Source organism: Ammospiza caudacuta, chromosome 7 (genome assembly GCF_027887145.1).
Source record: "Ammospiza caudacuta isolate bAmmCau1 chromosome 7, bAmmCau1.pri, whole genome shotgun sequence".
Classification (NCBI taxonomy): Eukaryota; Metazoa; Chordata; class Aves; order Passeriformes; family Passerellidae; genus Ammospiza; species Ammospiza caudacuta.
Genome location: NC_080599.1, coordinates 34773201 through 34801187, shown reverse-complemented (window position 1 = coordinate 34801187; position 27987 = coordinate 34773201). Strand labels below are relative to the sequence as shown.

Here is a 27987-nt window from a genome sequence, read left to right as displayed (position 1 = left end):
AAAGCTTCTATGTAGAAAATAAGGTCCTCTATGTCCTTCTGATAAGCTTCCAAAAAAGATAGTGGATTGTGGGGAATTTTTTAAGAAACAACTGACTGTGCATTAATGATATAGGTCAGTCAGATGACACTGCACCACTTAGTTAAAAACAATATATAGCATTAAGTGAAACCATCTGTTCTGCCATGGCAGAATTATTTGCCATAACAGCAAATAATTTCCACAAAGGTGGGCACAAGGAAAACTTTTAATATGAAACCACTTCCAGGATAATGTTTTTTTCTCACCATATCCCCTTACATTTTATACTCTTTTTGGGCTCCAATGCACCTGATGGCTGCCCCCCTTCAGCCTTGAAAGGCAGCGCTTTGCCCGTGCTCCACATCCCTCCCGTGGTGCTGCGTGGCAGGAGCGGGGAGCAGTGAGGGCACGGAGGAGGATAGGGGTCACTTCCCTGCACAACGCTGCTGATCAGCCCTGACAGGGGATGGCACAGAGGGGACCGACTGCTGCGCAGCCACCTGAGCCTGCACGGCACGCTGGGCACCCGTGTCAGACACGCCTGCAGCCAGGCAGGGGCTGCACTTCACTCACTGGTGCTAAAAGCAGGCTGACCCACGCAGTGGGGACTTGGGCCATACACAGTAGCCTTCACTGCACTATTTTATAGCATAAGCTGTAGCATCTGTGTTGAAAGGAGGGCAGCGCTCAGTTCAGTATAAACAGATTTCCTTTCTGCAGAAATGTTGCCTTTTGTTTTAAAGAAATGAGGATATGTTAAAAACATCAATAACGCACCTGCCTTGATTCCCCACAAGCAGAGTCTTCTGTTCCATATATGTAAAAGGTAAAATTACCCCCATTTCCTTAAGAGTCCTAAAGTGCTACAGGTATTTACACACTAACAAAGACTCCTCTATGTTAACAAGAGATTTCAATAATGTAGGGAACTGCACAGAGGTGGCTGGCAGAGAACAAAGAACACAGATGCAGAATAACAATCTAACACATGGGAATTTTACCACATACAGAAAAAATTACGAATGTTTTTAGCAAATGCTGAAGTGGAAGATTTGCCAGTAAGAATGCCATTTAACAGCAAATTATTTCCTCCTGAAAATGGATTCCCGTTGCAACAGCTTCAAGTTAACTGTTTAACAATGCATGCAAAGCTAACTTGCACATACTCATATTTGCTAACACCTAAATTAGATGCTATAACTGTCAATGCAATTCAGTCTTTTCACAGAATCAATTAGATTTGAGAAGACCTCCGAGATCAAGTCCAGCCTGTGACCAAACACTACTATGTCACCTAGAGCATGGTACCAAGTGCAATGCCCAGCCTTTTCTTAAACACCTCCTAGGGTGGTGACTGACTCTCCACCGCCTCACTGGGCAGTCCATTGCAATGTCTAATCATTTCTCTGAAGAAATTCCCATAAATGTCCAACCTGAACTGCCCCTGGCACAGCTTGAGACTATGTCCTCTTGTCCTGTCACCTGTTCCTTGGGAGGAACTGACCCTACCTGGTTACACCCTCCTTACAGGGAGCTGCAGAGAGATAATGCCACTCCTGAGCCACCCCCTTCTCCAGGCTAAACAGCCCCAGCTCCTTCAGCTGCTCCTCATAGGACTTACCCTCCAGAGCCTCCACTGGACACCCTGCAGCACCTCCCTGTCCTTCCAGCACTGAGTGGTCCAGCATGCACGCAGCACTCGAGGCACCTCGCCAGTGCCAAGGACTGGGGGACAATCACTGTCCTAGTCCTGCTGGCCACGCTGCTTCTCACATAAGCCAGGATGCCATGGGCCTGCTTGGCCTGTGCTGGCTCGTACCCAGCAGCTGTTGACCAGCAGCCCCAGTCCCTTTCTGCCAGGCCATTTCCAGCCACTCTGCGCCAAGGCTGTGGCACTGCAGAGCTTTGCTGTGACCCAAGGGCAGGACTCAGCGTTTCTCTTTGTTGAGCCTCATACTCTTGGTCTTTGCTGATCAATCCAGCCTATCCAGATCCCTCTGGCACATTTTTAATATTTTCACTTGAATATGACAGGGAAAGTCATAACCATAAACTTAAGGTTTTATATATAAAAGTGAATTTGTTCTAGAGCTCCTAGACCAGATAAGAAACCTTTTAGATGGAATTTTAAACACTGAGTAATTTGTTTACTTTTCAGTACAGAGAATCAGCACTTAGTTACTAATTTTTCTAAAATGAGTATGAGTCTTTCGAGGCAGGACAACAAGCCAAGGCCAACGTCTACAAATAAGTGTCCTTATGCTGTACATCAAGTAACATTTCCTCCAACATTCAAGCAATGCGTCCAAAAAGGTAATTTCCTTGCTCTGGTGCTCAAATAACGCGCGAAATCTTTGTAATTTTTAATAACCGGCATTTCCGATCCCGTCTCTACGCTGGGGCAGTAGGAGCGCCAGGCGCGGTTCCCACAGCACCCGCACCGAGTGAGCGCTGCTGCCGCCCAGCCCTGCCCGGGGCCGCTCCTCGCCGGCCTCCCCTGCCCGCTCCCGGCCAATTGACTGTAAAAACCGTGTAACTCTAATAACAGCGGGGAATAATAAAAATAAAATTTAAAAAAGGCGATATTTGTGACTAACCGCCAGCGGGGCTTCCGGAGGTGCCGTTATTGATAACCGAGGAGCTCAGCTCTCCCTGCTCCTCTGCCAGGGCCGGGCGGGCCGGGGCTGCGGCCTCCGGCGCCGAGAGCTGGGCACGCACCGGACGCGTTCCAGGTGCTGTGATACACCGCACAGAACCATTAAATACCTCATTCCAGTCGTGTCGGAACCGGGTAAAGATCACCGCTGGTGACATCTCTGTGTTCCCTTGCTTGGCATCACACGGCACCTGGAAACAGAGCCGGGATCTCGCTGCGCTAGCGCGGACATTGCGGGGCTGCCCTCAGGGCCGCGCTCCATGAGCTCGCTGCTGCTCCCTGAGCAGAGCCCGGGTGCCAGGACGAGGGGCAGGCAGACCTGCTGGTCAAAAGGCTGCAGGAGCTTACGGCCACTAATTAAGACTTATTGGAACCACTGGTGTGATCACAAAGCAAATTGCGGCTGTTTTGCAGAGGAAAGGGGTAACTGCTTCCACCTAGGGCACTCGCTGGAGCTGGGCTACAGGTGCAGCCCGTAATTCACCCGCAGAGCACACGCGCTGGTTCTGAGGAGCTGCAGCCAAGTGTAGCATAATGTTTATTGAAGGTATTGATTCACACATTATATTAGGAACACATGACCACTTTAGGAAAGGTTATCAGAAATACAAATATATTAAGTCATGTCAGACGTAAACCACCATCTGGTCCACTTTTGTACATGCTAAATGAATTTTTTTTCCTAGATTTGTCCATAGGTATGGTTAGTAGCCCTCTTTCTTTTGGCAGAGTATTCTGTACAGACTGACCTGGCCCAGCACTGGCATTCGAAAATAGAAATCATATAGTGAAGTTTAGGAATAAAAAGACATGTGAACCTCCTGTCCTAAAGCTCTGTTAGAGTCTGGCAAGCTAAGCTGGAAGCTGATCTTATGGCCAAAAGTAGAATGCAATGGAAGCCTCCTCCAAGAAGAGAAAATTTACAGCTTTTATTAGATGTTACAGATAACCAGAGTATGCATTAATAGTCACTGTATGGATCAAAAGAGATATACAATTAATGTGAACATACTATATTACTGAACTAGTATTACCACAAAAATTAAAAAGTCTTTACCAGACCAAAAGACTGATTTGACCTGGTAATTGCAAGAGGGTATTTTTATTTGTTTACAAATATTCTTGTTATATATTCTGCAATTCTAGAGCTGAGGCACTACAGCACAGGCATCAAAAATCTCAACCAAATTTCCAGTTTTTATATATCCTATGACTAAAACTTCTTAAAAAATAATTTCCATACAACTTCAATCTGAAATCTCTTAAGTCTCTTAAATTTTGTCTTAAATTGTTGGATATCAAAAAACACTAACATATTTGCTCCTGAGGATAATTAGCTCCCAAATTATTTTTAAAGTATACCTAAAATACATTGATAATTTACAAACACGTTTCAGGGTTAAATGATTCATAAGTACACGAGTCTTTGGTAAATAATAACTACTCTGTTCTTCACTCAAATAAAAAACTTAATTATTTTTAAATCTAGAGTAACTGATTTCTTTAATAATTATTTCTCTAATGAATAAGGCTCACATGGCACAATGCTGAGTGGGATAAATGGCTGTATGTATCAAAACCCAAATGATGTTTTCAGGCTACAAATCCTGTAAATACTAGGTTCCTGCTCTGGCTTATTTTGGTTTTGTGCTATTCAGCCAGTCTCAGAAATCTAGACCTGAATGAGAGCTTTCTAGTGAATTAGATTTCCAACATTTAAAGGTGTCAGCAATCTAGAAAATACTGTCCATTGCAAAGATACATTCTACAGTAGGTACTGGATTGCATGCTAAAAACTACAACAAACCAATTAGTTTAAGTTTTAAATAATACATTACAGCTGCAGTATTTCCTAAAAATGTCTGCTTTACTACTTAGGCAGTGTAACAGAAAAACTATGCACTATGCATGCGTGTGGAGCTGAGGATGACTGCTTGCTCCCAAAGGAAACCTAAAGGCACAGGATACAGGTAATGTGAATGAAAACCTGGAAACAAACATTGGCTTCCATTTTATTACAAGAATCCAATTAGGAAGTGAATGCCTAAACTGATATTTTACTGTTTGTGTACTAGATGCCTTCACTTTGGCTAAAGGATACTATATCATGTCCTTTAAGAAAAATAGCAGTATTAAATAGATCTTGTCATTTCAGAGGAGAAATAAAAATATATCTGCTTTAGGTTTGGCTTACAGAGTTTTGGGGTTTATTTTAAACATATCCAAGAACAGGTTATTTTTGATAACATATCCATGATCAGATTATTTTTGATAACTGTTACAGATTTACTGTTCTGCAAGAGTTTTCTAATTATCTGCTTTGTTAAAGGACATTTGAGACAATAAATAATAATACAGTTTACAATAAATAATTTTCAAGTCAAAGTATTGTACTTACAAAATAATGTAATACTGTATAGAATCTTCCAGAACGATTCCATTTTATATATTCTGCAGCAAAAATAACATTTCTAGTAGGAAGGAGTTACTTATAAACCTAGCAAGATCTACACATTCACATGTGTGTGTAAACAACTTAACAAGGTTTATTATGTTCCCAGAAAAGCTATGCTTTTACAGTAGGTTTTCAGCTAAATTTTATTATAATATGATGGTAAGAAATATATAACAGTGCTTATGTTTAGCTCCATCACAAGTTTAAAAAAAAAAAAAAGAAATTGCTGTTATTTACAACAGCAATTTCCTTTTACTTCACAAGTGGCTGTATCTGTGTGTGAACAAAAGGTTAGGGCGAGGCGATCCAGATGGACTGCAGCTAAGTTTGGATGAGGATGGTTTCAGGATGAACAGTGAAGGTCTTGGCAATAAACACCTAGAAAGGATATGAAAAATACAGCAAAGTTTACAGACAAAGCAACATTCAAGAGCAAAAGAAGTAGTTGTTAATGTGCCAGACTTTATGATTGGTGTGTGCAGGAAACTCAGTACAGTAAATGCTGTTTACGAAACACAGAGGGCAATAGGCACAAACTAACTCAGAAAAGGAATCTAAACTCTGTTGTATGAGGGTCAAACATCTTTCCAGTTTTATGTTTCCAGCCATTAAATAAATAAACAATGGAATCCTGTGTAAACATCAGAATCTTGCTTAATTTAAACTGGGCAAAAAACCATCTTATAAAAAGTTGGATCATAAAAAAAAAAAAAAAAAAGATTAAACACCAAGATTTCCATGTCTAATGTTCTAAGAATAGACATGTTATCACTACTGTAGTAAAGGAAGAAATGATCCTACAACATAGTAATTCAATTCACATCAGTGACTATTTGCCTTTTAAATTCAGGCAACTGTATAGCTTGTATTTAATCTAAAAATACAAACAGCAGTTTATTGTATGCCTAATATTAATTCTTAAATATTTTCATGCTCTAATTAACTAAAAGTTAATTGTAGAAGTCAATAAAGTGTGCAAAAATAACATCAATACTAAATCAGAATTTCACAATGAATTATGTCAGTGTTAGGATGGATTAACACAACACATTGTATAAATTATTGCTTAAAAATTGTTGTGCAATTCTAGTGAATCATATTGATTAATGACAAATAAGTTAAAAGACTGGTCAGACTGATTCCATGGATAGAAACAGCAGCACTGTGTCAAGAGGAACAATCTATATGAGAAAGTGTACATATGTGCTTTGTTAGAGCTTGAGAAAAACCTTACCACCAACATGTTTTTTAAAGAATTTATTTTTTAAAGAAAAAATAAAGTCTGATTTGGAATGGGTTTTTGGTGAGCTTGACACTTCACTGTGTCACCAGACCTAGTCCTACCTTTGCCTGATGATACAGTAAAAAACTCCAGTACTTCCCAGAGAATATGCCATGTAATAGATAAGGTCATTTAGCAAGCTGTAAGGACTTAGTTGTAGATTTTTTTTTTTTTTTTGTAACACAGGTTAATTTATGACTTTTTACACAGTTTGATTTTAGCTAATTTTTTTAAGAGACTTTGGTATGGTTTCTGAGCAATCCTGTTGTTTCATTTACTTAGTGGGTTTCCAGTTAAGAGATAGAATTGAAAAGAAATTTGAGAAGTTATTAAAGAATTCTGTGGCAGTTTTCATTATCTTTTTATCTGTCCCTGTACAAATAAATTTTCCCAGCTAAAGAGCTATCTATTTGTAAACTGTGAGAGCTTTAGTTTCACAAACATTTGTTTCTTAAACACAAACAAAATAAAAAATTTGTTTGTGCTCAGAAAAAAACAAAGTTCTTCAAATTAGATTTTATAAAGTCTTGAAAAAATTGAATTTTCATACATTTATTTCATTATACTGAAATATTTTCTTTCACCACACAATTTTATGGAGAGTCAGGAAAACTATTATTAGTAGTGGAGATTCATTAAAAACAGAAACCTATGTGAAAAGTGAATTGGTATTGTGGTTCTCCCACTTGTAGAAAAGTAGTTCATTACAATTGTGGACTGTTACAGACAAGAGAATTTATTTCCATGTGTGTCTTTCATTTCACAAATTCAGAATATCATGGTTAACTGTCATACTGCTATATTCATGTCTAGATGAAACATTTAACTGTAACTTTAATCAGAGTTGTCTTGACACTCCATTACTGATATTTAGGATATAGAGGGCTTAGATTCCTCCAGCCTATGAAGTTTATGAATAGCTTCCATTCAGCAGCCAAAGAAATACAGAAACTGGAGACGAGAAAGTTCTCTTGGACCATCCCTTTCATTGCATTCCAAAGGCAAGCCTGTTAATTGAGTACATTACAGTAATCTGATCTGTTTGAATAACTTGTGGTTGGTCATGATGTAAAATTTTCTGCAGCATTAACTATAAAGGCAATAAAAACTTTGAGATTTTCTAGTCTTAGCTAATCCAAATGACTTTACCATACTCTGCTATTACTCAGGAGCTGTTAATATTGAATATGATTGCTTTGTGGCTAACATACTTCTGCTTTTGCTGTGATCAAACAAATTTAGTTTCTGGTTGGCTTTAAATTATGTTAGAGTGTCTTAAGATCCACATGTCAATAATGCATGGGTCCAGTGTATCAAATAACTAATCTGAGCTATAACAAGTAAGCAATTAAGTAATAAAATAAGTTTAATAGATAATATATCAAAAATTTGTTTTTCACATAATGCTTAAATCACAAAGCCCTTCTATGAAACAATATTTGCAAGATATTTTATATAAACAAAGCATTTGGGATTTTTATATACACAATAATTAAAATGGGATAGAATTTGGATTCTAAGTAATTTAAAACTGACATTTAATTCTCTGTCTGTGACTGTTTAATTGCAAATTATTGACTGCCATAGTTGGAGCATTCTCAGTAATCCCTACACTGATAATATTATAACCTCTATTGTATCCAGTTGGGGAACTAAACCAGCCAATGGAGAATCAAGTAAGTGCCAAATAATTATTTTACTATATGATGCTGTTTTGCAAGGTTTGAAAATATATTTATGCTCCATAAAATGGAATAATAAAACTTTTGGTCTATAGTTTTTGGAAACCAACTTTGCAAAACTGTGCAACACAGTAAATCAGATGGCACTTACCTGACCCTTGGCTGGAGCTGTGCCCCTATGGCAGCCCACTGCGAATGTGAAGCCAGAAGTATCTGACATGTTAGGATACCTCTAGGAATGCAAATCTGGAAACACTGACTTTGAGGGATCTGAGAAGGGGAAGAAAGGAGATTTTCAGTTCACTTTCTGGAAAGCCTTTGCTGCAGCTAATTAGGCAGTAGGCAGTCAAGAGTTTAATAAGTGTACAAGATGTACACAAGTTCACAGAAGTTTCATAAGACATACAAGATGTGTATGTCAAGTTTTCTTTTGGTAGCACTTCATGACTGAGGCAGTGATATTGGAATGACCAAAAGTCAGGATCAAGGGATATGCTGGGGAGTTTGGTGGGCTTTTTTCTTAAATACAGAGGAAACCAGACTTAAGGAAAAATTTAGTGGTAGCAACATGGAATAAAACCTGTTCCAGTACTATTCTTTATACGTATAACTTAGAAGGGAAATATTCAAATTTATACCTTGTATCATCCCAGTGGTGGCTCATCCCAGTTGGGGATCCTCTTGCATCTGATGAGTGTTTGTAAACTACCAGCAGGCAGTGTTTACAAAGCTGAACTATTCGCTGGCAGCACTGGAGCTGCTCCGGAGTCAGCGCCTCTGAGCCTTTACTAAATGTGGTTTCCCAAGAGCTCCTATTATGGAAAAAGAAACAAATTCATGGTCTCTGTCACAAATTGCAATCTAAGAGCTTTATTGCTTTATATCAGATTTAACAACTGAGGAACAAGAGAAAAAGCACAACCTTGCAGGAAAGGTACAGGAAAGGTTTATACTATTTAACACAAATACTGGCAGATGCTGAATCCAAAACACAAAGTAAGAAATTAATCTTTATATGGGAAATATCCACTGCCATTTTTCATTTGGTTTGTTCCCTGAAGTGATTACAGAGCCATTACTTCGGTTTAGCACATAAAGAGTTATGGTCACAAAATTGTATATTTGTCTTACAACAGGAATAACACAAAACACTTACTATTTTTAACAGGCTACCACCTGTTAAAAGGAATTAAAGGAACTAATAAAAGTAATAAATTATTTCTAAATGTCCACACAGCATAATAATACTTTTCTTTAAGTACATGATACTAAGAAATAAGTATGAAATTAATTTACAGGAGATTAGTATGTGTTCTGCTTCCTTATCCAAAAAATCATATGAAGAGAGTCTTTCAGTTTAGTCATTCGAATACTGCTTATTATTTCCTCTGGCCACATGGGTTGGTGATCTACACTTAAGTGCAACTTGCAGAGTACATCTATAGAAAAATTCCTTTTGTTTTCTTAAGAAGCCATTTTTCTTTGACGGAAAAAAAGCCACCAAGGCCTACGACATCCATATAAACCAGGTGTGTTTCAGCACAGAAGACTACAATAAATAGTTCTTTGCATACATCTCTGCATTCTTGTTTGTGCAAAGTTCTGACCATATTATACATAATTCAATCTGTTTTAAAAGGCAACGTGGTGATTGTGAAGACTTTTTTGGACAGAATTATTATCCACTAGCACAGACGGTTTGTAAGCTTGAGCTTTTTTGTTTGTATATGAAAGAAGCACTTCACAGAGTGAGTAAAATTTGCTGCATCTGCTTCAACATAGCATCCAGGCCGATTTAGCCTTGCCGACAGAGAGCAGCAGTAGATTTCACAATGCCCATGTAGAAAGTTCATCCTTCAAACAACATCACAGAACCAGCAAGCTCACTCCTGCCTATTAAAATTTTTTTTAACTGAGCTGCATTTCACTGTGAGGGTGGTGAGACACTGGCACAGTTTGCCCAGGGAGGCTGTGCATGCCCCAGCCCTGACAGTGTTCAAAGCCAGGTTGGAAAAGGCCTTGAGCTACCTGGTCTAGTGGAAGGTGTCCCTGTCCATGGCTGGATCTATAAGGTCCATTCCAACCCCTTAATATTTTATGAATCAATGATTCTATGATTAGGATGGAATTAAAACCATTTATGACTAAAAGATGAGCTGTATGGATAGCTAACTGATTTGTCAGCCTGGCTCCTCTGTCTAGATGGTATGTTCCAGCTGAAAACATTCAGTCCTACTGAATTTTCATTGCAAACATAAATTTCAATGATGCAAGCATTTGTCTTTAATTATTATTCATACAATTGTTTAAGTATTGTTTGTATACATCAAAACTTTAATTTCACAAACTGAATCATCATAGAATCATTTAGGTTGGAAATGAGCTCTTAAGATCATTGAGTAATACTACTACTTTTCTTTAATATATTTTTCTCAACTGTTTTCTGTCTGGGAACTGTCCATATGTATTTTTATATAGAAATTAATCTATTGTCTTCAGTCTTTCCTCATGAAGTCATGTCGGTAGAAAGTAGCAAGATGACAGTCCAAGTATTACATTCCTTCAATAGATTCACATTGCTACACATAATTATATTATAATTCACTCCATTCACTCAGAAATCCTGTAGAAGAAACTTTCCTGATAAATTCCTTAGGTTCTGGACTTTGTGATAACTTTTCTACAGTTAAGTGGCATTTTTTCAGTGACAAATAATATATGGCCTGCTGCAACTGTGACTGACTATGAACTAATACTAGATAGTTACCCTCATAACAAAAGCTGAGATTTGGAAAAATACACATGAATTTTAATGAACTTTCATATAAATGTGCCTGTGCAACTTCCTCCATGTGTTAGACAGATTCAGTTTATTCTCCATTATACTGCAATCAACAGGGATCAGAATTCTGTTTGCTAAATTTAATTGGTTATGCTGTAACTTTATCTTCCATACATTAGTAAGAAATCACATACTCCTCACCAGATACAAAAAAAAGAGTATTATACTGGATTGTGCAATGTGGTCAATCATGTGTTATTATTTTTATAATCATCTGAAGTCAGCTAGTTCTTCTAGTTTTTTTCTATTAGTTTTAGTTGTTTATTATACAGTAAAACAAATGAACCTTTATAAAACCCTTTACATCACCTTTTTTTCACAGAGATTTTCTTTGTTCTTTCTTTTCATTAAAATAGCACATACCTAGCAGAGATCTAACCAGCAAGAGGAAACCATAAGGCCATTAGCTCCATTCTTCTCCCCAGACATATATCTTATGAATAGTGAACACGCTACACTCCTTAATGGATTTTCATATAGTAATGTTGTTTCTGAATCAGCACATTAATTCCTCTTTCCCAACATGTTTCTCCAAATTCTACACACACCCTATGTTTATTCCAATCTGTTTATTCCATTTCTTTAAAATGGCACAATGAACTCTTGGGGAAGAGTGATGAAAAGTTGACCTCTCTGCTACAGAGGTACTGCCATGAGTTCTCAGTTGTGTGTTATGGGGCTAGAAGGATGGTTATAACTGAATAAACAACATACTGGCAAGGTGCAAACAGCCTTTTTGTTTTCTTCCATGAATTCTGTATTATCTGTAACAAGTGTTTTACATGCATAGTGATAGTTATACATACTGGATATTTATATATTCTACAGTATTTTTAGAATCTTTTATATAACAACTCCTCTTACAAGGAACTGAATCTTTTTCAAATAATAACTCCACTTATAATATTTTATGACAACAAAAGAATTGAGCTTGTACTCAAGACTTTACGCGCCTCTGCTAGCATGAAGGAAAGAAAAAATTGTAAAGAATCCTAACAGCTTGCACAACAACAAGCCTTCAGTAATGTGATGATGATAAAAGACCTGTTGATCTTTTGGGTCCCTCAGATCCCTCTTCTTCTTGTGATCCATTTTCTTGGGAAACAATTAACAAGGATAATGTGCAAGTTCTCCACATATGATAAATGACTATATGTGAACAACATATTGACTTGATTCCTTTGTCCATACAATATCCAGCAGCATATTAATTGTTGTAGTTCATTTTCAATACATCTCTTAGAACAACTTATGCAAGCTAACAAATGCCACCCCTCCATTCTTTATACATTTATATACTAACAGAGAAAATGTTATTTTTTGTGTGCAATATATTTCATATTTAAAATTTTGTATTCTTATTTTATGAATAAATTGGTGTGTGGGAACAATTGGTTAATACCCTTGATATGATCCCCCAATCTATATTTCTACCAATGCCTTTGATTTCAGGAAGGTAGATTCTGAAGTATAAGTTATTGAACTTGTTTACTTGTCCAGATCTTTTCTTCCCTGTAAAAAACTTGTATTTGCTACCCAAACCAAAAAGACCTGCTTACACGGACATTCAATATTCTGCATATACTTAACTTTCTACCACTATGGGAAACAGTGAATATAATCAAGCACAGAAGTTTGAACTGTTTATTAGTAAATCACAGAAGTGACATTGCATCTGGCATGAGATGTCAGCTGCACTTGTGACTGAACTATCCTTATGATCTGGAGTACAAATAGATACTGTGATTTCTGTTGATGGCAAGTCCATGTTTGACACAGTGGTCTGGCTTTAAAATCATGCACCATTCTGATTGCTCCAGAAAAAGAGTTGACTTAAGGCTAAAATATTTTGAATATTAGATTTTTTTCCTTAGATTTTTAAATTTGTAAATACATTACTAAAGGTTTGATTCCATTTCTGAAAAGGTTGGCCTTGATTGCTAGATTTAATTCTACTATATATCTTAAGGTGCTTTTAAAACAAGTTCAGTGTATGACATCATTCTTGTGAGTGAAAATGAGCAATAAAATATGTCAGCATTGATTGTAATTGTGAAGTTATGAAGAAGAAGAAAAGAAAAATCGGCTTACCCTGAATTACAGAAACAGTTCCATAGACCTTGGCCGTGGCTCCAAAGTAAGCGATTAAACAGCCGGTTAAATAGACGGTAGAGATGGAGATTCTCAATGTCCGGAGCTTTCCAGACGTGCTGTAGAACTGCACGGACACTTGTCCTGACTATATCCAAAACCTAGGAAAGAGCATTCCAAGTAAATCAAAGACATTTTTCAAAACCAAAACACAGCTGATGGCTGATGCCCAGCATGCATACAGACAGCTATCCCTCTACATTCCTACATTCATTTCTGTGCAGTCATCAGCTAACTTTTTTATTATTATATGTTCTTTCTGTTAGTAACATTTTGCAAAGCCAAATCAAAGTATTTTAATTTTATTACTGAAAAGTTTATTTCTGTTTTTTCAGTCTGTTCAATAATACTAGCTCGTTTAAATGACAGAAAGGGTAAAAAGAAACAAATTCTAGTCTTTAATTGTGTCAATTAAAGACTGGAAGCAACTTAATTAACCCAAGCACTGTATGTCTTCTTTTCCCACTCCCTTGTAAAATCTATTTTATAAAGAACTAAAATGTCCTGGAAAACTACAAACTGCCTTTGATTTAATGCCTGTTTAAGTTCAATGTTACCCTATATCAAACCATATTAGTGTACCTGGCAAGAGACAGTGGTGAAATCAGTAAGAAAATAATCAGCAAGGTATTTAAAATAGAAACATTTATCAGCACACCATGGATTTATTACATATGGACTACATTTAAATGCAAGAGCTTAAAGGCTGAGCTGCATTCAGTATAGTGCTAGACAGCTGCACATCCAACTTACCAGAGTCCTGGATACACCTTTGCACATCCCACTGAACTGGGACATGGAAGGAAGGTGGGATTTATCGTGCCTGCTTTTAAATATCTGGACATTCTCTTCACCAAGCCCTCTATGTTCCCTTCATAATCCCTGGAGAGATTCAAGACTCCAGAGTGTCTTGGATTCTGTCTATTTAGATACTATCAATATATCTGGGAATATTTTTGTGACCAAAGTAGTATTTAGACCACATATTGACACTCTGAACAGTGTAAAATCTGTCCTATAAAAAAGCCTACAGTGCATGTAAACTATCAACAGAAAAGCCAGTTAAATCCATGAAATTTCCTTCAAAGGAAACACCCTCTCTGCCTTTTTTGCATAACAGCATCTTCCAAAAAAACAATCACCCTCAAGTGGGTAGTAAACAGATGGGGGTATTTGCTAATTTGGTGTAAGATTTTATAAATTAGAAGGTACAATGCTTTCCCTGGAAACTTTCAGATATGTAAGACAAACTGATTCATGTAGTGAATCATGGTTCTCAAAAGGTGAAAGAGATTTAGTAGAACAGTAAATTATGGAAGAATGCTGTGGAATTGCAATTTTTAGATTCTACATAAAAAATTGTTATTTATAAATTGTCTGACAATGAAGGAAATAAAGCTTAAATGTACAAAATGCTTGCAATAGCACAAGGAAGCTGTTTAGTATGCCCAATGGGCAGAAAATCTATAGATACCTAATAATGACAGCCTTGATGAAATATGTTTTTTTTCCATGTTATTTAAACTCTTTTTGAAGACCTGAGATTAGTCTGCATGCACAGGTCTTGCAGTAATTCCATGTACATAATAGCCCAAAGTAAATACAATACCGTCCTCTCTGCTGGGAGTCGTTATGAATGCAGGTATCTAATGCACTAAAACCCACTCCCATGGCCTAGTCCTCCCAAAGAGTGAGATAGAAGGAGTAAGATATTAAAACCTAAGGGCACTGATCTTTTTTTGTGATAGCAGGAGCTAAACCCAGGTTTTGGACTGTGCCGTGACTGCGGGACAGGCTCAGACTTTCAGACACTTCCTTAGCAGCATCTGCCTTCATGCTTCCCAAGCCCTTTTCCTTGTGTCTCACCTGTCCAAGGCATTCCCACACACACGGCTGCTGTCTGTGGTCAAACACACATCTGAAACAACTCAGTCCCTAAAGCACATAAGAATCAGCCCTGCATTTCTTTGCAGTTTTACACTGACAAATAATATCTCCTTGAGTGAAAAAGAACAATACCACCCTGTATTGGCTCTCTCACTAGTCCAAAAGACATAAGCTAAAAACAACGATGCCACTGTAGAGCTTTTCCTTTTACTGTAGTACCTGGAGTTGAAGAAAACTAAGAACTGAACATCTTAGAGCAAGCCACAGACTGCCAAGTACTCTGGAAAAAAAAATCTTTCTCCTGTTTTTACTGTGCTGATATTGCCAATATGCCAGTGCAGGAAATGTGCTGGTTAATTGTCCTTTATGTGCAAACATGGCAAAAAATCATCCATTTCAGAAAAGAGACAAGGCATTGCACAAGGGCTGGAACTTCATGAAACCTATATCTTCATTTTTCTAAATTAATTTCCCTAGCTTGCCTTCATTTTTCTCTTTAATTTACATCATTTACTTTAACAAAACAAATTATCTAGGTATAACAGAACAAGATGTTATGAAAGGGCATATTCAAAACCCTCTGGTAACCATCAAAACACTTTTAAAGAAATTATGTAAAGTGATGCAACATGAAGCAGTCATAACTCCTCCCATACCAAAATCTCTTTTTATTGAAAGTCTTAGAGGTTAATTTTTTTTAGCATGAATTGCTTTAATTGGTTTATTCTCAACTTACTTCTGAATGCCTCCAATACCTATGCTGTAATGCCAGAACATTACACTAAGAATATAAGTTTAAGTTTAATTTTTCTATATCATGTGGAATAATTGTTAAGCAAATACAGCTGTCATGTAGGAACATTGTGCAATCTAGTACATTGCCCAGGTATTTTCTTCTTGTGTGTTAGAATTTCGCAGTAAGTAAGAGTGAAGGGGACTGAGATTCTGTTTTGTATTTCACAAAGTTGCAAAAGGTACCTTTGAGACAGATTTCTTACTTGCATAAATATTCTCCACCTCGCTCATTTCTCCTTCACCCACCTCATTGGAATATAAAACATACTTCTTTCAAATCAACAAAAGACATTTGGCAGTCCTCAGCTGCAATGTCATTGTCAAAGTTAATCCGTTTTTATAAACTACCCTTCTAAGAATAACTATCTGATTGCTTGAAGGGATTGAGGTTAAAAGCAGTTTTTAAAAAAGGCAAATCATTTCCAGTGCAAGCAAAGATGAAGGGCTCACTAGTGCTTCAGGAATTATAAGTCTCCTAAAGTTGTAAATGATGTCCTCACAAGAAGAGCAAAAAGTCCACATTTCTGATTGTGCAGTTTTTGCAGGTAACAACCTGGCACATCAATCTCTGTCATCCTGACTTTGTACATGTGCCCTTGGTTTAACATGACTGCCAGTCAAATAAAGGGCGGAACCACCCTCTATGGGAGGCTTTCTGAAATAACGCTTAAAGGAGAAAATTCTTTGCTTGGTAGGTCCATTTTTTATTCAGCACGATCTCTTCTAATACTGTGGGTCAAATACTCCAACAACCAAGTGAGTATCACTACCTCTAATGGAGTTTTAATATGCCTGGTCTGAAACTGCTGACTGGTGTAGCCCTTATCAATCAAATCTGCCAAGTGAATACCTTTCTAAGAACATTAGCTAGAACTTAGGTATGTAAGCACTAATCATTCATTCGTTTGCCTTTTTTTTAGAAGACTAATTTTTTGAGAAATTGATTTTTAAATTATAATCCAGAACAATCATGCTTCTCTAAATATGGAGCATAATGTCTTTTAATTGAATTAATGCACATCTATGTTAGTACCAATAGTCTACATTTTAGCATCTCAAGTCCCTCCCAGCTACTGCTAAACACCAGTAGAAGCACTGCTATGCATCTACTTTAGATGACCTCCTGAAAATTAAATATGTCACTTACTTTTCGTTGCTTTGCTGAATCCAGTTTTACCAACCAATAGGATGAGACTTTTGTTTTATGATACTTCCAATTATCCATAATCTGTGGTCATTGTAAAACACAAGATAAAAAATACACATGAAAACAACTGAAAGCTGGTCTTTCAATCACGATCACTCCTAACCCTTAAAAATGTGAGCATCTTAAAGACTGCTGTGAGAAATTTTCTCTAAAACAAATAGCAAAATTATTGCTATTTGTTATTTGCAAAATTATGTGGGGCAACATTTGCAAAGATCTGTGTGATGCTTCAGTTAATACCACCCTCTTTTCTACCTGATTCTGACAATCATACACTACAAAGCAGTTAGAAAGTTGTCTTGACTGACTCAGCCCAGATTTTTTGAGAGTAGTAAGCTCAAGAATGCATAACTGCTGATCTATTTAAATAGTGAGGGGTTTTGCTGCAAATGGGACATTGGACATACCTGGAAATCATATATGATAAATAATCATATATGAACTGCAACACTCTCCTCTCACAAAATATAAGTGCTACCAAAATAGCTCAAGCTGCAAACATACATGTTTGTTCTTGTTTTATTCTTGTTTTATTATTTTATCTTCCTACTCTACTCCAGACCTTCAACAAGTTCTGTCTCGCCAGCACTCGTTTTCCTCCGTGATGAACTCTTTCCCATCAGGAATTGGTTATGGCCAGATGAATTTTACAAGAGCTGTGCCCCAAGAAGGCGTGGGGCTCCCCAGGCTGGCGCTGTGCGAGGAAGCAGCGCCAGATGAGCGCTCGCAGCCGGCTCACGCAGAACCGCGCACTGGGGCATCGGGGACAGCGTCTCACGGAGGGTTCCAGCCCTGCTGCTGGGAACCCAGCCTGCTGGTGGTGAGCACTGTCTTCCACCAGCACCAAATCAACCATCACTACAGAAGAATTCCTTCCCACTCCAGTGTAGCTGCAGAGATTGCTAGAAACATAATCAGCATTCTGGAAGCTCACAGAGCTCAGGTCCTTTCTGGCCAGATAACAAATCAGATTAATTTTAACAGATCAAGGACGGTGCTCACTACATCAGAGCACAGGTTAGTTTGAATCCTTTCAATTTTCCTTTTAAAATGACAAGAGAACATCCATCTTTATTTTTTTCTTTTCCATCCTGTTAGCTTCTTCGCATTAAATATTTACAAAGTATTTAGACACCGTGCCATTTCTGTTTATATATCAAGTATTGGGATTTAATTGACCTTTATTTTGGCGTTGTTTCACATGTCTTCGATACTAAACTACAAGGCTCAGGACAACATTAGATGTGAGAAAGGTGAATTTGGTAGACTACAAGAGCCAAAAAAGCACATGAGACTGGTGTTCTTTATGACCCCCTAACCTCCATTCTGCCTGCAGCATACAGTTCTGAGTTCTCTAGTATGCCTGCTTGAGAGCAAGTTAAACAGGTCAGGGTCTGTTTTAACAATATCAGATGAAATATGAATTGCAACATTCTTCTTGGCTCACTTAAAAGTTTGAACTCTCTCTACAATGAAAAACTGAATTTTCCTAACCCTCCTGATTATTTCTCACATATTTTATAAGGACACAGGAATGTTTTCAGTGCTGTGCTTTTAAGGTCAGAAAGGATGCAAAGCTCCAAGCTTTCAAATTCTTTTGAGTTATCCTGAGTTCTGGAAGTTTTAAGGCCATAGGAGCTAATGAATCATAGATTGAGCTTTTTACTTTCCTTCATTTCAGTAGCCTAAACAATGTCTAGTCTGTTCTTCTTTCTTATTTATAGATACTTACATCTTCTATAATTAATTCAGATTCTTCATTTGTTTTTCCTGGGAACCTTACTTTCAAGTCATTGATACGGAGAAGAGTCTCCTTTGTCAAAGCAACTTCTTGCTCTTTTGTTTTCTGTTGCAGCAAAGACTCACTCTAAAAGCCAACACAAAGCAGAGGAAAACATTTTAAGCGTGCCATTAAATCACATTACAAAGATGTTTGCTTGACCAAAAAAAATTCTAGAGTGACATAAAATATATTAATAAAGTGCATAGACATATTATCTAATACAGAACTAATATATATCACATACATTAATGCATCACCATTACTGAGAGTTGTCAAGAAATCCAAGAAAAACAGTTAAAATGTTCGTTTGTTTGAAACAGAATAAACAAACATATATTCCATATTTATGGTGCCACAATTTAAAGTATACATTTGAAATTGAGATAACAGACTTTGAATTTAAAATCAACATAATAAAAAATATTAGTCATAAATAGCATCCTTTCAGTGCATCACTTCAACAATTTAACATAAACAGGCAATATATCACAGGGCCAACATTTCAGGGAGCATTAAAAAGACCACTTTTCTCCTGCTTTAGTCAGTAAGGGGTCTGACAGGGCCTCCAGTTGTCCAGAGTTTTGTTTAAAGTATCAATGGTTTTTACACCAACGCTGAACTGAACCTCTGCAGGGTTGGCAGAACACCATCTTTGGAGGGTTTGGGGGTCTACTTAAAAACATGACACACTAGTTAGAAGTGTTTCCAATCCTCTTTCTGTACTTTCACATACTTTTGCTTTTTCTCATTTGCAAGACCAAGTCAATCTAATTTTAACATTTTTCAAGAGTGAAATTCAAAATTTTTAGGCACTTCTAATCTTTGTATTCTGTAACAACTACAATACTTAAGGATATCTTTAATTAAGTGAGTGATAAATATTTTCAAGCACAAAAAAATACTCTGGTATTTGATACATGTTAATATGGCTGAAATAATAAGATAGCAAATAATTTGAAATCCACTTAAGCTTCTAACTCCTATAAGAATATGTCTGTAATTCCCAACTGTAAATGATTTATTTTAAATTTTGTTTCCCTGCAATTAGAACATTTGGATCTCAGCAGACTCCAAAAAATGGCAGTGTACTGCTCTTTTCTTGCCCAAAGAACAGATAAACTAACACTTTATCATGCACAAATGATTTCTTCTTAGTAAGTCACAGATTATCAATTTTAATGTTATTCTAGCAGTAATATATAATATATTATTCTTAGTTGCAAAAATATTTATGAACAGAGTTCCATTCAGAATACAGTGCTAAATTATAAGTAATTCTTATCCATTCTGTAAGTAATTTTATTCACATCATTTTTAGGAAGCATGACCTAAGCTCTATCACCCAAAGTAATTGTTCTAGACATCAAGATCAAGATCATTTCTGTGGTGGAGCTTTCTCAATGAAAAAGAGAGTATGCTTTCTAACTAATGTTAATTTAAGCGAGTAGGCCATTTTTAACATCAGATGGTAAAAGACTGCTTTTAATCTTTCAGTAATTTGTATTTGATATAAAGTTAATGTGAATAGAAAAATCCATATTAGCACTGTCTCATTAAACTCTCAGGGTACACGGTGATGATAAAAGGGTACTTTTTAAACTTGAGATAGCTAATGCAATAAAAAATACCTTTAACACATTGTTGTGAAGACACAATCTTAATGTCTTTCCAATTCTATTAGCTGACTTTAAAGATGGAAAACCATGTTAAGGAGTATTTCACAAGATGTCAGCACACAATTTTAAAAGCACCCTTTTTCATCATTTATACAAAGCCTCACAGGCAAAACAGACAATGAGCGTTCTACCAGATAAAAATGATGATTAGAGATAGTAAATACTATGAAGCAAGTTAATTAGCATTACAAAAGGATTGCTCACAATCAAAGCTCACCACAATACAGAGAGGCAGCAAATACGGGTTAAAAGTGCCAATTTGTTTTGCCCCATCTCCTCACAAATTATTTGGGTGATGAAATATATAGGTCAGGCATCAAAGCGTGAATGGAAATGCTCTGGCACCAGCAGGCAGTGCAATCCTGAGTGAGGCTGGGGATTGATCCCTGCAAACGCTGCCTAGGGATAAGTGAATATGGGCTCCATCACCCCAACACAAAAGAAAAAATGCCTGGCTGTGAAGGAGATACCAAAGAGGATGGCAATCTGCCAGCAAAATGAAAAAATATACATGGTCCAGAAGTACATTGTGAAAAGTACAACAAACCACACAAATTCTAAACAATTAAAAGTGTTTTATCTAATCTGTTAATTATTTGGGCCAGTTGCTTGTCTGTCTCAAGGAGAGGGTGCAAATGCAAGACAGTTTATCTTCTTTTTTAAAAAAGAGAATGGCTTCTGAGTCAGCTACTGCAGTGGCAAATCCCGAAGACCACAAGCACTGTATAAATTTTCAGCTGTTCACTTTGGAAGTAGAGCTCTACTGCAGAGGTATAGCATATGCAAAAGAGGTCTAATAGGTTGAAAATTAATCTCACCATCTTCTACAATGGATAGCCATACAAAACCTTCCTAATGTTTTATTCTGGCACAATGTATTTACCCTTGGACTATACACTGGGTTTTAAATCTGGATGTATTTTTGTTACTGTAAGGATTTTGAAGGTAGGTACAGCCTTACTTCAGAACCAGGAGCCCCCAGACAAATCACAGAAAATTTTTAAGAGAAGTAATGATCCTTTCTATCTTCAAAAGGCTGTTTAGGAGTGAAGGTTTCCCATTCAGAAAGTGAGGGTTTCCCATTCTCTTAAGAAACCTATTTCTACAAAATGTAACATTTGTATTGCTGCACCACAAACACTGAGACATCACAGCTGGCACTCATCCCATTTCACACACAGGTCTAGAGATCTTGTATGCTCAAGTGTCTGTCAAAACAATCTTGACAACAGTACCTCAAATTTTCTGATGTTGCAAAAATTACTAGTGTATTTATTGAGTTTTAGAGAGAATGGAACACATTTTGAATGCAACCACTGTGTTAACTCACCCCTGAAGAGTTCATAGTTCCCGAGGTGGCTGTCTGAGAGAATCTGGCTGAAGATGGGCTACGACTCAAGGAGTGGGACCTGTTCACAGAGGCTGCTCGCTGCATTTGGAGAGCTGCTTTGGCTGAAAAGGGGCGCGGCTCCGCTCCCTGGGACTGCATAGTGAGGATCGATATGGAGCGAGGGCAGCTCACAGAACGCCGGATTGGACCTGTGGATGATGTGGGGGACGAATATGATGGAGACTTTACATTTTTATTTGAAGGTTTGCAGTTCATTCTACCTGCAGACAGATCAAATGAATGACATTATTATTTATTATTTTTTAACACCCATTTTTCAGTCTTTGTAACTAACAACACATATGATCAGTGTGTGCACAGATGATGTACTACGTGTGTTGACTAACAACTATCTATGTAGAAATCAATCATGTCAGATCCCCTAATAATACAGAATTTACATACTTATAGGTACATTTATTTCTTCCTCATATTCAGCTTTAACCAGACTCCAACCCACTATAACACACATGAGATTTATGAGAGAGGGCATGTGCTCTTTAGGTCAAAATGTATGTGACTTCTGTGTATGGTTTCCTAACCATAACGATATGGAAACAGGAGAGAAAATTTGCTCAATGGATCTCATATTTGAAGATTCAGTATCTCTCATTTGTTAAGGCATTATTAATTATTACAGCATTTTTTAATTCAGTTTTCAGCTAAATAAATGCTGCTATGAAAAATAAAATTTTAGAAGCACCATTATACATGTGCAACTACATTATAAAATTCTTTGAGACAATACATCACTAAAACAAAAAATAACATGGTATATATCTGTTAATTTAGAAAACATTTTAAAGAAACTAAAACAAGCAAACCAGAGTTAAACCCTGAGATACAATGTTGACACATTCTAAAAGACTGAGGAATTTAATATAATTCATCATCAATGCCAGACTTCCTTGGAAAAGTGATTATTTAACTTACCTGATCGTTCTAAAGATTTGTATTTATTTTCTTCAACATCATATGAAACTTTTTTCTCTGTTTTTTCATTGTGATCTTCCTTTTCAGTTTCTTCTCCCGACTCTGACACACTGCTGTCACTATCACAGCTACTGTCACTGCTGTGGTTCTTAGGTTTCCTTAAGGAATGCGCACTTTCTGGCATTGAACACAAGGGCTAAAAAAAAAAAAAAGAAAAAACCCCCAAGAAATTGAATTGAATCCCAAAGAAACTACCAGCTATCACACAAATCCCTGATTCAGGCCGGTTCAGGCAGTATTTGCACAGCTACAAACCCTTCCAAATTAGTTGGAAGTTTGTCCTAAATTTTAGAATAATTGCTTAAATATTTCATTAAATTCATTCCACTGTAATTCTAATCTTTGCCACATGAAGAGCAGCATAATATAGTAAGGAAGGGGGGAATTCTTTGAAGTATGAATTGCACTACCAGACATATTGCATTATGGTTTGAAATTATAAATCAATTTATTCAGAATACCATTTACAATCAGTTCAGGTTCCTCACTGATATTTGCAATAACTGAAACTAGAGCGTAACAGTGATCAACATAAGTAGAAAAATACATCAGGGAACTGTCTGTTTTACTTTCAAAAAGAAAGTGATTAATCTACATCCCACAGAAAGCAGAAACCAAAGAATTTATAGCAAGCCATGCTGGGGGTTCTTGGTGCCTCATATGCACATGGGATTCAGTACCATTAGCTAATTTTAATCCTGTGCTATTACCAAGGATACTGCAAGACAAAACCAAAAAGGTGGAGAGAGAAACTGATCCAAGAACAGAAACTACAATTGAAAACTTTTCATCTTCCATCTACCATTAGTGAGACACAAAAAATGCAGTATCTTCCATTACATCTGTTCTCCTATGTAGGCTTATGTGGTCACCTTTTTTTCCTACACAATTTCTTTCTAGTTACTCTCAGCTATAAGAAGCTATGCTGATAGCCTCATCTACAGAATGGATTCCAGATTAAAAAAAATTTAAAATCATAATTTCTGGACATACTTTGAGTCAAAGTGAAAAAGAACTCCCAGGAAGAATTTAAATTTTTCAGACATCGTAGCATAACTTAATGCACCTATATTTATTATGAGAGTAACAGGAAAAAGCCCCAAAACCTCCTGTTCCTGCAAGATACACTTTATAACTAAATAGATGCTACCTAAACTTCTATTCCAGACAAGGAAGGGAAGGGATTTCTGTCACTAATAGCACGTTTATGCCATCCCAAGCTGCTAGACCAGATAAGGAGAAGTTAGAGAAGAATATTGCATATAGGAGGGCCCTAACAATTGTTGTTACACAAAGAATATATACAAGATTGATATGTATCTGTCTGCCAAAGGATAAAAGTAAGGTGCCTCAACACATAACACTTTATTAAAAATAGCTGTTCTTATCATGAAATGCTGTGTATGATGTAGACATATTGATCAGACATTCCTGAGGAGTTACACAAGGTATAACAAACATTTTCAATCATAGCTCACAGGGGCTTTAAGATAGATCTTATTCCACTTACCATATACATGTTCCTCACACATTCTACAGTAAACAATATCAATTAACAAAGAAAAATAAAAAGAAAGATCAAAGAAATTACAAAAAACAATAATAACAAATAATAGCTGAATCTGGAGATTCAATAACAAATAATAGCTGATCTCAGGAGACATCTGATTGCCTAGCACATCTTGCCTAGCTCATCACCTTGATCTTACCCTTATGCTAACCCAATTTTTCTGTGACAAAACTCATCTGATCTTATACCAAAATAATTAAAATTAATTTCTCATTTCCTGTACAACATCTGTTATTTTAGTTCCTTAGTCCATTGTCCTGCACACAGAGGTAACCCTGACAGTGTGCAGGTGTCAGGAGCCCTCTAGAGGCTGTAAATAAACTGGACGTTTCCAGAATGCCCTTCTCCATCTATGCAAAATTCAGTGATATTTTAAGTGCCGGAAAAAATGCCTTCATTCTGTGAACTTCTTGACTTCTTTTTTCCTACACTGAATTCCTAATCATGTTCAAATAAAAATAAGGCTGAAATTCCTAGCAAATACAGAATAATTGTAAGATGCAAAGCTTGTATTTATTTATACGTGCACTGCCCTCAACCTCTCCTATGCAGAGATATGTATGTGGGAATGTAAATGTTTATATGTTTCTATGTGTGGAGGAAACATGTTCTACTCATGTTCCTATGAGTAGGAACACACTTCTCTCTCCTAACTATTCCAGTTGTCCTTTTAGTTTTCTGAGTCCTGACTGATGGTTTTTTTCTAAGGAAGAGTACAACCCAAGGCAGAGCATCTGACCTAAGAGTACCTTCAGTCAGCAGGGCTGCCACTGAATTTAAGGGGAGACAGACTCCATGACCTTCTCAAAGAACCTTTCATGTTGGATTACATGACTTGAAAAGTACCAGTCCTGTGGTTGTTTTGTTGGGGTTTTTTTTTCCATTAGATCCTGTATGTGGAAATAGTTCTTTATTTGTAGGATTTTATCATTACAAGATGAGGTTTACAGCTGGATTATTCTCTTACCTGACAGATTGACAGGCAATAGTACTTTCTACTGCCTGCCTCACTCACCAAATTTCTGTATAGACATATATTTAGACATTACATATCTCATAGCAGGCTCTTTACAAAGAGGTGGCCAATTAAATGCATATGATTGGCTATATGCACCTTAACCCTCACAGGGAAGAGGTGATGCTCTTTGGGAAAAGATACCAGGACCATCTGCATGGTCATCTGTATTTGAAAGGGAGCTCACAGGACATTATACAACCAGGGAAATCTCTGCTTACATGGCTTCACCGTAGGCAAGGTTTAAATGATTGAGAAATGTATCAGGGCCACAAAAAAGATGCAGGAATAAGAATCCTGCATAGCATGAAGTGTGCACAGTGCAAGGAAAATAAACACTCTCCCTGGATAAGCTAGTTTCATTGTTTTCTGGCTGGATTTCATCAGTTTTAGGGGGGAAAAAATAAAATTTTGGTCATAAGCAATTTTTTCTTTCTCGCCTAAGTGCAAACAATATTGTACCAGTAAGGCAGCTATAAGCTACACCATCCATTTGCCTGCTATAAAAGAAGACCAAGTCTTACTCATAAGTTAATCAAAATTCATCTTACAACTAATTGAGAGAGGTTTCTCAATTTGGGCTTATGGGCTTAGTACCCTATTAATGTTTAATTAAAAGTTACCGTCTCCAGCCTGGGAAAGCCTTGTGAGCAAGGAGTGTAGAGGTAGAATAGAACAAGTCAGTGTGCACTCAGTCAACCAGATAGCTGCTCTCTAGGGTTGCTGGGAAAATACAGGGTTCTGGGAAAAGGGGAAAATGTGACTGAGATCTTGAACTTGAATAACTGATCCCATGTTAAAGAACAAAATTTCAAAGCAAAGCATCTCTGTAAGAATGTGGACTGAGAGTACTGCTAGGGTGGACTGAGGTTTTTTCTCTTGTTTAAATGAATCCACTGCTGTTAAAGCACGAGCTCACAAAATCCCCATATTTTAATGAGGTCCCTGCAAATCTATCTTAATACCAGATTGGGCATGTAGATCCTCTTTCCAGAATGAATGCCTGTAATAAGATGCAGCTCTTTGGATTCTTGCACATATTTACAGTACCTCTTCAAGCTCAGAACAATTGTCAGCATTCATTTTATACACATATCCACAGATTTGTACACTATGTCATGAGAATCATAAAACACTGTAAAAAAATTTACATGCATCCATAAACAAATCCATCAAAGCTCAGAACAGAGATGTAGGCTCTTCTAAGCAGACTTGACCTAAAATGTTTACAGGATATAAAAAACATACTTATTCTAGTCAAGCCCAAACTATTTATCTTTACTGGCTTAGAGATATGCAGTTTATTTAAGGCAAAGACTCACATGAACTATGCACACAAGCAGAAAGCATTAAGCTAAAAATAATATACATTCACATTAAAAGCAGATTTTGGATACAAAATGCGTTCCAAGATATACTGTACAACCCTATTAGCAAGGGAGCAAGCTCCAAATATATCAAAATTATAATTAATTCGTTGACTTTCCATACTTTTATCCCATGATCTCAAAATCCTGATTTTGGCACTAATTAATTAGAGATGAAAGCATTCTTTTGAGAGATCCACTATTGATATAAAAATCCTTTCACACACTGAAATCAATCTCTCGTGCAACAGTTGTTGCCATGCATGGCAATTCCTCCAAATGGTTTAGAGAAGGAAAGAAGGATTGCATATCCCCTTAAAAATTTAATGGGATTTAGTTGAACAAATGGTAGTCATACCTCTATTTATACTTCAAAAAAAAAATAAAAGAATAATGGCAGTCAGAGGAAGAAAACTTCCAGCTGGATCAGCTAACTAAATTCCCCACTTAAAATTCTCAGAAAACCTGTCTATAGAGTGAAATAAAAAATCAGTATCTAGAAGTCAAATACCTTAGGTCCTCGCTGCTTGGGGCATTTTCCCGTTAGCTTTTCATCATCTATTTCACACTGCTCCAGAAGATCCAAAATGTCCTCCTCCTAGAAATGGGAATTCCATTACTATTAATTCAAAGCAGGACATACCCTGTCCTTCAAAAATTCAAGCAGAAAGTGATAGAAATTTGAAATTACTCTGATTACTAATTCCTGAAATAGGAATATGAATTCCTCCACAGGAGGAAATAGAAATATTTCTTCTCATACATGATCTCTCCTTGCAAGGAACATGAAATTGAGGGTTAAAATCAAGTCTTAACATATATTTTTTTTAAAAAGTCTGAAGGATTGAACAAAGATTCCTGTAAAACTGCTGGATGATGACAACTACAAAGAGACAAAACTATTTCTCAGATTTCAAATTACATCATGTTAGCTTGTTATTAATAGAGCTGTTTTCCTACTGTCTCTGACTAAATCAGTAGGCAAATCAGGTGAAATTTTTGGGTGCCTTAAATCCTTTAAGTAGTGGAGCTGGTTTTAGGGTACCTCTTGTTCCAGTCCATACAAGTGGATGAATAGGCTGGGAACATTACTGGAGGAAGAAGGAGGCAATTATCAGCTCAAAAGCAGTTTCTGCCAACCTCTGGTTTGGCCAGGGGTAAGGCTGAGGATCAGGGATATGGTAAAGTAGCTTAAAGCCATCTAGCCTGTCTCCA

At 36.9% G+C, this 27987-nt stretch overlaps 1 protein-coding gene across 1 annotated transcript in view; it reads right to left on the bottom strand.

Annotated features, from left to right (window-relative positions):
- Window positions 1–3231: 3231 nt before the first annotated feature.
- Window positions 3232–27987, bottom strand: part of TTLL7 (tubulin tyrosine ligase like 7) — a 64481-nt gene continuing 39725 nt past the window's right edge. Inside the window, exons 15-23 of the mRNA XM_058808281.1 lie at window positions 27284–27370; window positions 22761–22956; window positions 21768–22048; window positions 18711–18845; window positions 16919–16999; window positions 13030–13190; window positions 8735–8908; window positions 8327–8366; window positions 3232–5510 (exon numbers count right to left, since the gene is read on the bottom strand). Of these exons, the coding sequence (XP_058664264.1) occupies window positions 5454–5510; window positions 8327–8366; window positions 8735–8908; window positions 13030–13190; window positions 16919–16999; window positions 18711–18845; window positions 21768–22048; window positions 22761–22956; window positions 27284–27370 (1212 nt within the window). The 3' untranslated portion in view covers window positions 3232–5453. The remainder of the gene's footprint in view (window positions 5511–8326; window positions 8367–8734; window positions 8909–13029; window positions 13191–16918; window positions 17000–18710; window positions 18846–21767; window positions 22049–22760; window positions 22957–27283; window positions 27371–27987) is intronic.